Source organism: Harmonia axyridis, chromosome 1 (genome assembly GCF_914767665.1).
Source record: "Harmonia axyridis chromosome 1, icHarAxyr1.1, whole genome shotgun sequence".
NCBI lineage: Eukaryota > Metazoa > Arthropoda > Insecta > Coleoptera > Coccinellidae > Harmonia > Harmonia axyridis.
The window spans coordinates 66,140,563-66,153,860 of NC_059501.1; the positions used below are offsets into that span (position 1 = coordinate 66,140,563).

General features: G+C 33.9%; 1 protein-coding gene across 2 annotated transcripts in view; it reads left to right on the plus strand.

The window, feature by feature from the left end:
* Positions 1-12,935, plus strand: part of LOC123670949 (AT-rich interactive domain-containing protein 5B-like) — a 30,155-nt gene extending 17,220 nt beyond the window's left edge. For both annotated transcript variants that reach the window (XM_045604545.1, XM_045604546.1), the window contains exons 4-8: positions 2,389-2,738; positions 8,815-8,998; positions 9,550-9,697; positions 9,933-10,137; positions 10,853-12,935. In XM_045604545.1, the coding sequence (XP_045460501.1) occupies positions 2,389-2,738; positions 8,815-8,998; positions 9,550-9,697; positions 9,933-10,137; positions 10,853-12,523 (2,558 nt within the window). In that variant the 3' untranslated portion in view covers positions 12,524-12,935. The remainder of the gene's footprint in view (positions 1-2,388; positions 2,739-8,814; positions 8,999-9,549; positions 9,698-9,932; positions 10,138-10,852) is intronic.
* The last annotated feature ends 363 nt before the right edge of the window (positions 12,936-13,298 follow it).

The following is a 13,298-nucleotide window of genomic DNA, read 5'->3' on the forward strand; positions in this document are numbered from 1 at the left end:
TTAAAATAAATACCTAAATATATCAGAAATTCATAAAACAAACTTCAAGCGCGCCAAACGACGTGAAACAACCGATGACATTAGGAGAGCAATAGTTGCCAATTATAAATTCGACAATTGGAAAAAATATCAGATTACAAATATTCAAATTTGCATATTTAATCGAGAATCACTCAAATAAATATATTTCATTCAATATAATATACATTCATTACGATATAGTAAAATTGTGGACTTGAAAATATATCACAATCCGACAAAGTAATCTAACCATGTTGGGGACATGTAAAAATTGCGTATACTCCCTCTATCTATGTTTATTACTATATGGGCTATACCTACATGTCACTGTAGCTATATCTATCCATAGTTCCGTGGTCTCCAAGAGCGCATTTGGAATACCATGCGCTCAAATGACCGCTACTTCAAGTAATTGCTTTCTTTTTTATTTCATAAAAATTACTCTTCGTGACTTACATCGACTACAGCTAACCGATATAATTTCTGTGAATGGGTAAGAATTCTGCTCACCCTAGACAAAAGTTGTTATTCGATTGAACCTTATCCCACTGCTAACCAATTACGTTCGGGTTAAAACCGACAATCCTCTTAAACTTGCGGTTCCTAATTCCTTCGATCCCCTTATCACGGAAATCAATTAACCATACCATTGTAATGTTGCCATGTCCACAATGAATGCAATGACAATGTTGATCGAATGTTGGGATTTCCTTTTTTTTTTTCGATTTACTATTATTTCAGAAACGCACCAGGAGTTGGTTGTATAAATCTCTAAATAAAAATAATTGAGTAAAAATAATAATAATATTCTTATGATTTGGTAGAAATACAGTTTGTTCATAAGTTTGACACGAGTCTTGATCAAGTTATACCTCCAATTCTGCATCTTCGAAAACCTTCTCTCTTCCACCTTCGACGACCAAATCACTATCAGCATGATCTTCCACTAATACCGGCCTAACCGCTATTATTTGAGAGCATTCGATGAGCCTCGAGCGCAGATTTCCTCATATTAAAGCAGCAAATTAAACCTTTCGCAAATGACGAGAATTTGGCTCGTAAACTGACATGTTTAATCGAGAATAACTTTATGATGCAGACACAAATCGACTAATATTTCGATGGCGTTTTGTTTACAAATACCTAAGCTTATTGTATGACATCTACGATCTATTTATTTCGACTACCACTTACCGCTACAGCTATCTATTGCAAAACGGCGGAAGCAAAGTTGTACACTTGACATACTTTCAATTATTCTACATTCTAGGGCTGTGTTTTATAGACTGTCGACTTTGAATGTCTCCAGGGGAAAAAATCTAAAGGTGTTATCTGACACTCAAGAGGGAACACCACCACGTGACTATTCGGTTCAAAACAAAATTAGAGATATTTATTTCTTCATACAAATCAACGATTTTTATGGGTTTTCACATAATTCATTCAAACAATAATCTACATTGTAGAATTTCAATATTGTTGATTTGCGGATAAAAAAAAAAATAATTTTGGTAACTTTTCGTTTTTCGTAATGATGTATTTTAAAAATCCTACAGTAAATCATTACAAAACAGGCAAAACTACAATTTTGTGACAATTTATAAAAAGACGCCTGAAGTACTTCCTTTAGACGAAAGTTGGAACTATTGTAATATTACTAACTTCTACTGATCATTCAATCGTTATTGCAATACCGCACATTATTTGGGAAAATATTGACAGATCACGAGAATGTCACGTATTGTTCCCTCTTAAGCGATTTCCATCGGCTCACAGCTCTATTACTGTGACGTCACACACCGTCATTTTTGGTTCTCCTGTCAGTGTTCGGAATCCAAACAAATAAATTGTCATTCAAATTAGTAGGGTGTCGTTGAAGGAATTGGCTTATTTTCATAAATAAGAGTATTTGAGGAACGATTTCAGTATTAATTGATAGACAGAAGGACCGAGGTTAATACCAGTAAGTTTGAATCCTGTATCATTCCCCAGATTTTGTATAAAGCCGTGTTTATTAGTTGAACTTCAAGTTCGAACTTACTGGCATTAATCTCGTGCCTTCTGTCTATCAATTAATAGTAAAATCGTTCCTTAAATAATCTTATTTATCAAAATAAGTCAATTTCTTCAACAACAACGTACTAATTTGAATGACAATTTGTTTGTTTGGATTCCGAACACTGACAGGAGAACTGAAATGGCGGTGTGTGACGTCATCACTAATAGAGCGTATTGGCACGTGTCAGAAACGCGTCTGTATCATATCGACTCTGCCAATTCTCTTTATCAATCAGCAACATTGTCTTAAGCGTCCATATTAAACCTTTGAAGTTCCCGACTTATTTCATTTATTCATTTAATTTCCAGAAAACGAATCTGACGATGATCTCGGACCGTCCGTGGTGATCCTTAGTTACCCCAAATACTGCCGGTACAGGGCGATGATGAAACGTTTGGAGGGCGTAGAAGACGAGTTCCTGAAATACAACATCGTAAAGGCCCTGGGCGGCTTTTCCTTCGGTGCAGAAAACACCAGGGTGATGTTCTGCAAGGACACCTTCGAATATCCGGACTTGGAGGGCCACGAATTGCTGTGCAATCACCTTGCTCCTAAGCTGAAAGGACGTCCTAGGGGCAAGCGGAAAAAGAGGAGCGTTTCGCCAGGATCCGAGAGCAACGAGTCAGAATGTTCGGTGGTGACGTCTTTCACCGCCAAGGTGAGTTTAATCGTTTACTCACAACCGGTAGGTTATCTATGGGTTTTTAACCTCAAAAGCAGTCGGGAAGCGAATCATTGGGCGCTTTCAGCAGAAAGATCGGTAGCGTAAGTAGCTCCGCTACTGATAGGTATCGCTTTGGTAACGTTAGTATTCTCTGCTGGACGGGTTGCGCCTTTTCTTGACAGCAATAGGTTCTATTGGTCCTTCTTGAAGATCACGTTATGATGAGAGACAATTTTCTGTTATAATATCGATTTTAATTTCCAAATTTGCTTTCGGTTTTATTACTATTTTATTCTTCAATATATGGAAAATTTATTCAGAGTAACATTTCAGAATATGAATAAGCGTATATTGTTATTATTATTAAACATAGATTAAAGTTTAGGCAATGCCTATAAACTCACAGATGTCACATATGTTTCAGTTCCCATTATTGCTATATTTGAAATTTAAATTTAGCCCCAAAATCACTGTCACTAATGTCAGTTACTCAACTAATGTCAGTTACTTACCAAAAAGTAGCATAAAATAAATTCGCTACTAAAGATGGCGACCGCTTCACATCGGAAACTGACAGAATGCGTTCATCAGAAAATTCATAGAATATTGTAATATTGACAACTGGTTCACAACTGTTGAGTCTGCGTTATGGGCGTTCCACCAACCCATAAAGCGCACCAAACAGTCAGTTTTTCTGGATGTAACGGTGTTTCGACATACACTTGAGGATTCACTCCAAATGCGGCAGTTTTGGTTGTTGACGTAGCCATTCAACCAGAAGTGCGCTTCATCGCTAAACAAAATAAAATGGACGTAGTGCGCGATACGTATTCCGCACAGAACCATTATTTTCGAAATAAAATTGCACTATTTGCAAGCGTTGTTCAGGCGTGAGTCTATTCATGATGAATTGCCAAACCAAACTGAGAATAAATCACTTGACAGCTGTTAAATCGGTCGCCATCTTGAACAGTAATGCCAACTTAAAGTTATATACCTCGAAAAAAAACACCCGTTAGTTATAGAAACATCGAATTTTAGTTTCTTTTTGAGGTTTCCGGAAGTCACAGACTACTCCACACAGTTAGAAATTGGGGTTTTTACTCGATAACTCTTAAAGTATTCATATCAGGTATAGTATATCCAAAGTCACTTGGAGGAATTATACAAGGGTGGTCCTAGTTTCCAGAAATTCCTTTGGGGCCAGTGAATTCATTGCCTAACAATACTTTAATATAAACCCCGGTATTTAGCGGATCGCGGTATCCATTTTAAAGGGATATCTATGGCTGTGCATTTTTGTTGGCTAGTTCAAGTGACTTTGGATATACTATATAGGGTTTGTTCAAGTAACCCCCCTCTTTGGTGCGTAGAATTGACTGAAATAATAAAAATATAGGTTTTTAGAATCTTGAGTTTTGATGAATTTCAGTTGTCCAAATGCATGATCTTCTGAACACCCTGTACATTTTTGGTCCAAACCGCAAACACTCATATAATACTACGTGTTTGTAGAATCGAAAATGAAAAAGGTTTTTTTCGAAGAAAACCGTTGAGTTTTCACCAAAGTTATGGCACATTGCTGAATTTGTCACCAAAAAACTAACAAATAATTCAATAATATACTCTGGGTTTGCTATTTGAAATAAAGAAATGGTTGTCCGTTTTCGGTATAACCGGAAGTTGTAGAGAATTGAAAATATCTTAGAGAGAAAAATCATTGTCTCAAACCCCAACATGCAAATTTTCTGCACAAAATTATTATTAGTTTCCCATAAACGCCTAATAGGTCATCGCGGTGAATCACCCTGTATGTGTAGATGTAGATAAAAACATTTCTTTATGTCTTTGCAAGGTTTTTTTTATTATTTTTCTAAATCGGTTTCAATAAACCTTTTTATTCGTTTCAAACCGTTGGAATGTTTCTTATATTCCCCAGTGGCGGCGCTATAGGGGGCCAGGGGACGGCCTCTCCCTAAATTTTGTTGTCCCCGCCTGAAATATCGCATGAGCAAAAATACAACATGAATTTAACGTCAACTAGATGGATCCAGAAATCTTAGGCATCCCCTTATAAAAACCTAACCTTTGCTTATCCCCCTCCATCTCACATAATCGAATATGTAGACAAAGTTGGTAATAGATTCTATCAATTTACCTACAATTGTCACAATGACTATCAAAATTTTCAATTCTACCCATAACTAGAAGTCTAGTTCCAAAATAATGGTTTCCCTGGATAGATTTGAAAAAATCATTTTAAAATCCATTAATCATTCCCACAGATCCACTTAACTGACAGTTTAGGTGTCAGTTATATTTAGGTATCAATTTAAGCATTTGAGAGGACTGGAAACAACTTCCAGTTAATATATTGTTTTTTATGATTCTGGTATGTCATAAAAGTTCTGCTAGAATTTATATTCAAAATTAAAGTTTTTATCGAATTATAATGTAAAATTCAGTTTATTGCATTTTCTATCTTCATATCCGGAATAGATGATATGTATTTATCACTAGAAATACCACAAAATTTACGGCTACACACTACTGATTATTATTGATATGGATCATTATTCAATAATTGATGATCTGAAACTCAATAGAGAAAAATATTTGAAAATGTTTAAGAAAAAATATTTTCTATTTCCCCGCTAGAATTTTCAGTTATTTTAGAATATGTGACATATCTTCCAGTATGTTATTTATCTTTCTCTATTTCTGTATCGTAATGAGTTTATTACAGTTCTAAAAAACAGTGCTGTAATGAACTCATTACAGCATCGTTTTCAGATATATTTTTCGTTTTGTGGTTGTCTATGCTGACTTCCAATCCTATCAAATTTCAACAAACGTCAATAATTGTCAATATTATATAATTTGGGGATATAGAGAAGTGATTTGCTACATATTCGCAAATTCTCATAATTCTGGTAGTGTTCAATCGATTTCGTAAGACATAATTCACGAATTCAATGTGTAATTGTAAATTATGTCTAAATTCGAAACATACGATTCATATTCAAATTCCATAATCTGTCAATTTTCGTAACAGTCACACCAACTGCCAAGATACAATACAAAAGTCACTAGGATATATAATCTGAATTTTTCATTGAATTTCGACAATATTTCGCAAAACTTGACTGAAATAGAGAAAATATCGTCTAATACTCGTTGCAGAAGGCAATTCCAACACTCATGCGTTCCAAAACTCGCTCCTTCGTCGCTCGTTTTCGAATTTCGCATTCGTGTTGGAATAGGAGCCCATTCTGCAACTTGTTTTAGAATATACTATTATTCGACTCTATATTTTTATCATTATAAATATTATAATAATCAAAACTACAAATTCGATGGAAATAGAATTTTGCATTTAGATCAAGAATACCAGTTTGAAGCTTCATGCAAAATTTCATATAGATCGCATCTCCACAACAGAACCATAGAAAATTCAAGAAGAATATAAGAAAAAAATTCTCAATATATCAGTGAAAACGCATACGATTTTTCTCAATAATTTGAGATAGGAGGATTAAATGAAGCATTGAATAATATTTGCAGTAGTCTTTTCCAATAACATTAAGACTTGTATGAAATTTATCTTTCGGTGTTATCAGCAGTCGATTTCTTGAAAGAAGGTGATTAATTTTGAATGTGAAATATTATCGACACAGGAAACAAAACATGAATTCAATTGTGTATTAATAACAAATATGTTGTTCTATATCTTTTATTCAGTTCAAATAATGTAATGATAAAACGTAATATGATATCACAATTTAACCGAATCCTAATTACACTACTTATAGCGGGTGTCCCAAGTTATCGTATACAGGCAATATCTATCTTATTTGACAAGATAATAAAAAAATTGCTTTGAATAACATCAAAGTAACTACCCAATGATGTATAAAAAAATTCTAACATTTGACAGCCCCTGTGGTAGCTACCCCCAACTTTTTATTTTCAAATGGCACCCCCTGTATATTGTCAGTGAAAATTGCGTGTCATTCTATTTGGAATATAACGATAGCAGATACTTGGTATTTTTTCATTAATAACAACAAAAACTTTAACATTTCGTGAAGTAAGAATTGCAACCAAAACACCTACTATGCAATTCAAAAAACGATAAAACATTTAAAGCAAGTATTCAAAATTATTTATAATCTCATTATTATTATTATTAGGGGTAGCTACGACAGGTATGTCAAATGTAAGAACTTTTTTCATACATCATTGGGAAGGTACGTTGATGTTATTCACAGCAATTTTTTTATTATCTAGTCAAATGAGCTAGATATTGCCTGTATACGATAACTTGGGACACCCGGTATACTCAATTGAAATATTGAAAAAATTGGGATAGCACTGACTTGAAACAGGAGTTTTTGAGCATTCGTTCATTCATGAGCCCACAGGCCACACCACTGTACAGGTGGTCCATATTTTGGTTCAATAACCTTTGTCTCGGATAGAACAACTTTTTCAATGGAAAAAAGTTCATATAAACATATATCCCATCGTTTTCGAGATACCGGGTGTTGAAGTTTGAAAAAAAAAAAAATTTTCAACTGTTTGAAAACAATAAAGTTTCAATTTTTAGGTATTGTTGTCTGAATAATAGTGTTTCGAATTAGGTAATAATCTCCCGCCCAAATTATCCATTGGCGTAGATACAGTCATGCGATGATCCTTTTCCTATTGAAAATCTAGGCCACTGTTTGTTTTTTTTTCTCGATAAAATCATTCCATTTCTGAAATCAAGAGAGTTTTACCGAAAAAAAAAGATTCTTAAATTTTTTTCATAGAATATACCGTTTTCGAGATAATCGAGTACAAAGCAAACACTATTCACAAAAATAAATTTTTCAAATTTTACCCATTTAGTGATAAATGGAAGTACAAAAATGGGCGTAGTTTATTATAACGCTTTCAGATGACATTTGATCGAACATTTCAGAAAGAACATTCATCAAACACTCAAACAATAAAAATATTTACAAAAATAGTTCAAAATGTGAGCAATTTCTTTCAACACACACCTTCTAAAGACGCAAAATTGAACAATTCAAATTTGCTAAATGAAGAACCATAATTTATTTTTGCTTTATATCTTGCTTTGTACTCGATGTTATTGAAAACGGTACATTCTATAAAGAAAATTCAAAAGACAGTGGCGTAGATTTTCAATAGGAAAAAAATCATCGTACCTCTATATCTACGCCACTGAATAATTTCGAAATGAGACACTTGCCTAATTCGAAACGTTACATTAAATAGACCCAAAAATTAAAACAATGAATGTGATAATACTAGTGTTATAAATAAAAACTGATTTCTCTTCAAAATTTTACACCATGTATCTCGAAAACAAAGTGTTTTAGGATATATGTTTATATGAACTTTTTTTTTTCATGAAAAAAGTTGTTCTATCCTAAGCCAAATATAAAATCTGGACTATTTTGTATATAGAAATATCCAAGGGTGCAATTGGGGCGGGAATGAAGGGGTACTCAAATGTTCCTGACAGTCCTGACGTCACGTCGGTAGTTTCTTAATTGTTTTTTCGATAGTCTGCTTGAACTTACTATCTACACGAAATTTTGCACGAAGCTTATAAGTGTTATTATTTTAATACACAAAACATCTCAACCCGAGATCACTGTTGTCACGGTAATATTGTGTATTTATTCAACAATATTCTTCTCGAATATTTTGATTATGTGATCATCTTGAAATTTTGCACGGAGCTTGAAATTTTCATTTTATATCTATGCTAAAAATCTCAACTCCGTCCGTTATATTCATGGAAAAATTTGGTAATTTTATTTCTTGAATTTTCTCTGGATCTAGTGAAACGATCATCATGAGCGCTCTTGATACTTAATATGCTATTATATTGATCACTTCCCAATACTTTTGGAAATAATACTATGTTAATCTAAATTTATTACTTCAACATATTTTTTGTAATAGAGGGATATGATACCGCAGTATTTATTTTGAATTTTCCAACTACCTTATCAGTCGTTGTTTAAGTACTTATTTCAATTTTTTTTTTCAGTCTAAACTTTCTTCCGAGCCAGGTCATAATAAAAATGGATACTGTTTGGAGGCTTCCGCACCTAGAAGAAGTACAAGATCGTCAGATAATAGTGAATCGAAAGAATTCTTAAAGAAACTCACTGCATTCATGAAGATGAAAAGAACCCCTCTTGGTCGAACACCTTGTTTGGGATCTAAAGAGAGTAAGTATTATCACTTATAATAATGATAATATATTATCACTTATAATAATGATAATAATACTGTTTTTTTATTTTCCAAGAATCACAGTGTTGATATTTTTTCTTCAACTTGTTATGAAACATTTTCGAGTAAAATTCATATTTCTCCTGGTCTATAGCTATTACGCCCCCTAGCGGTAGAGGTATGAAGTTCAAAACAATTTCTCTTGTGTTTTTTTTTATAAACTTTAGTGGTAACATTTTTTACCGCAAGTCTCTATGATGAGTGGATCCTGAGATAAAGCCGCTTACCTCGCTTATTTGCCCACCCTGTACATAAATTCCACCTTAATTAATGAATGAACAAACATCAATTACCCACAAAAGTATAATACTTGTGTATGGGTTGGTAATTTTTTTTTCATCCCATAATTTTAAATAAAATCGTGAAGCATTCTTTGAATTTTAAGAGGATGCGTACTAGAAATTTCTTACGTAACTTAATACTTCAAATATTCTAATCAAACTAATTAGTAATTAATAGCCATTGAATAAAGTTCCCTTTTTTTCAGTTGATCTCCACGACTTCTACACAAAAGTACAAAAAATGGGAGGGTATGACTCGGTAACATCAAATCGTATTTGGAAAAATATATCGGATGATATGAGTGGTCAGCAAAACTCCAGTGCAGCTACAGTTATCAAGAGACACTATGAAAGGTAAATAAATTTCCTGATTCCCTCAAGAAATTCATTGTCATCCCAATAATCCCCAAAAACAGAACCATGTCAATAAAAGTTGATCGTTGGCAGTCCAAGAGCCACTTGGTGTGCCTTGGAGTTCCTCAGGATTCCGTGTTGGGACCATTTCTGTTTTTGTTATTTATTAATGATCTCCTGATTCATTAAGCGAGATGACGGCCAATAATAATCATTTATTCTGTTTTTTTTTCAGGTTTTTACTGCCTTATGAACGTCATATTAGAGGAGAAGAATACAAACCGTTACCGGTTTCTGAAAGAAGAAGACTGAAATCAAAATCTGCCAACAACGCAACACGATCTGAAGTTGATGATGAAACAGATAGAGATGTTCCACTTTGCTCGACGTCCAACGATAAATCGCCTTCACCAAAGTCAACAGTCTCTCAGAATTCTAAAGTAAGTTTTTTCAGAGAATATTTGTTAAAAAATATATGTTTCAATTATGGTTAGAATCGAATAAAAGTTTTCAATACCATCGATTCTCATGCTTCTCAAGAGTGTTTGGTTCTCGGATGCAACACTCGATAATACAACATCTATTCTAGAACTCGGATCTTTATTTAGGTATCAGAAACTGTGCCAAAGGTTGATTTTGCATTTCTTGAGGCTGACAAAAAATATTATGAGAAGTTGAACTGGGAATTTAGTGTACTCGCAGAATTTGTTCTTTAGCGATCGCCACTATGGCAGTCAGTGTTCTGTGTTACCGGTCCGTAAACACGATAACTATTTATCGGAAAAACTTAGAAATTTGAAATTTTCAATATAGATTCCGTTACGACTCATGTTTTTAGACTTACAGACGTTTGAAGTGGGAAAAATGATAGCTATTTGTTTCCCTGGAATGAACTATTGAGATTTGGTTTAAGCATTACTCTACCCTGACCGATCTTCAACATCTCGAACTTGACAATGCTAAAGTAAAAGAAATAAGCGGGTTTATATTGACGTAAATATATTGAGAAGTAGGCGCAGAAATGTATGTGTCACGAATGATATTGCCGCCTTTGAACTGAACCAAAACCAAAAAGACCCATTTAAGTCGATTAAATTGAAAGTGAAAATGTATTAGTGGTAATGTTACCCGAATTAAAATTTCAATTTTTTTCAGGAAACCATTGGAAATTCTAAGCAAGAACCGAAAATATCGTCTTTGAGAAGTGTTAGAGTGAAACCAGAACGCCAGAAAGATAAGTTCGCTAAAGTGGTTAAAATGGAAGAAATAAACTCTGATAAAGAAATTCAAGACGTGATAAAACTCGAAAATAGGTCATCAACAGTTATAACAAATATAGCGAAAGAAGAATGTAAAGAAGAAGAAAAACTATCAGTGAAAATTGAAAATTCTACAATCGATGAAAAACCTTCTACACAACTTGACGATTCATCGACTGTAGAATACAAAGAAAACGATATTTCAAATGAGATAAAAGATTGTTGTAAAAATAAAGATTTAGTTATAGTGCCATGCAATTCGACATCTCCAGATGAGAATGATCAAAAAGTACCAAGTCTGGAAGACATAAAACAAGAGTCGTCCCGTCTCATAGATGAACTGAGAAAAGAAAAATTAGACATTTTGAAAGAAGGTGGTTTGGAAGTAACACCTGTCTGTTCTGTTTCTAACACTATTACAAATAATGATGTGAAAGATCCATTTATTCCTTCGACACCAGTACACACATCGAAATCTTCAAGAAAGGACACTCGGCAAATTTCTACACAGGGTGTACCGGTGAAACATTTATCAATAAATGTACCTCAGTCATTAAATATCAGTAAAGTTACAGTACCATCAGCTACAAAAAATACTAGTAAACTATTAAATGTATATCCTTTCCCAGAGAAGACAGACTCAACAACACCTCCCAAGGTTGTTCAATCCAAGTCCATTTATTCTTATTCTGAAAAAACTGTTTATGGAAATCCAAAAGACTTTTTATTAAATAGTTACACTGTACATACTCCAAAAGCTCCTGTGAATTTGATGAAACCGACTGGAGGAGATCTCCTCGATTTGACTGTGGCTAGTCCTCAGAAACCTTTCTTCGATACTAGAATTCCTAGTGTTCCTTCGACTGCTACGTCATCGTTCAACTTCAACACGTCTAAAAATGTTGTGAAAGCTGCCAATTTGCCGATTTTCGAGGGTAGAAAATTAGGATCAAACCTGGAAATCACCCTCGTTGACTCAAAAGATAAGGTACCTTCCTCATTTTCAAGAGAACCAGACACGTCCTCTAGACTGAAAAATACAGATTATTCCTTATACCAAATCCCAAATAAACAAATGGGTATGGAAAATTCAAATAGTTACAAAATCAAAAAATGCAATGAGAACGGTGATTATATAAAACCATCGACGTCTTCTGGCAACAATCGAAATAAGAGATGCAGAGAGGAAAATAATCAAACCAATCATAGTTCTTCAACTAATAAACGTCCCAGTATGAAAGTGGAAAGTAATAATACTGCCTATAAGGCCAGTGCAGAAACTGCCTCAGCTGCAAAGTACTTTCCGCAAGGGGTCCAATTTCCTCATTACTTGTCGCAATTTTACGAAAGTAATAAGGGAGTGAATCCATATTTCCCCATGATTGATCCTCTCTTGTATTCGGCAGCATTGCAAAGTTTGTATCCGCAGACTAGTTCACCACTTCTCCAATTCACATCTCAAGAACAGCTGAAATTATATACAGAATTGATGGCGCAACAGTCCAGGGCTCCTTACCCCTTCATGCTACCAACAGATGAAGAATTTTCCAATAACAATAAGAAGTAATTATTGAAAAATAATTTATCCTACTTCAGTTGTTTCCTTCAAATTTTTACTGCTGGCTGGTGATATTTCCTCATTCAAGGAAACGGACTAGAATTTGAAATTAAACAATTTGGTACATTGAATTATTTAGTTCTCAAACTCAATAAGTCTCGATAAAACCAATTAAATTTCTTTACAAAAAATGGAAATAAACATGGTGTCCCAACAAAATGTTGACAGGAATGATTTTAACTATAATATTGTATATATACAGGATTAGAACTATTTAGAGGGCCACTACAGGGATATCGAAAATCGTTAGAAAGACATGGTGGTTTAAATTACAAAAAAGTTGCGTTATTAAGGGATTGGTGTGTTGGTGTGAACAGATTCAAAAAATCTCCAATGGTTCCCGAGATATATCGAAAAAACTGAAAATTGAGATTTTCTTTTTTTTTTCTATATAACTCATTTGTTTTTGGAGATGACTTCACGAAATTTGGTTTATACCCATTATGCAATATAGAGATACTAATGGTGCCTTCAGATTAGAATTTCTATATTGGATAATGACTACAAATCAAATTTCGTGGAGTTATCTCCAAAAACGAATGAGTTATACAGAAAAAAAGGAAAACTCGGCTTTCAGTTTTTTCGAGATATCTCGGGAACCACTGGATATATTTCAGATCTGTTCACACCAACACACTCATCCCTAAATAACGCAACTTTTTTGTAATTTAAGCCACCCTGTATCTCTAACGGTTTTCGATATCCCTGTAGTGCCCCTCTAAAT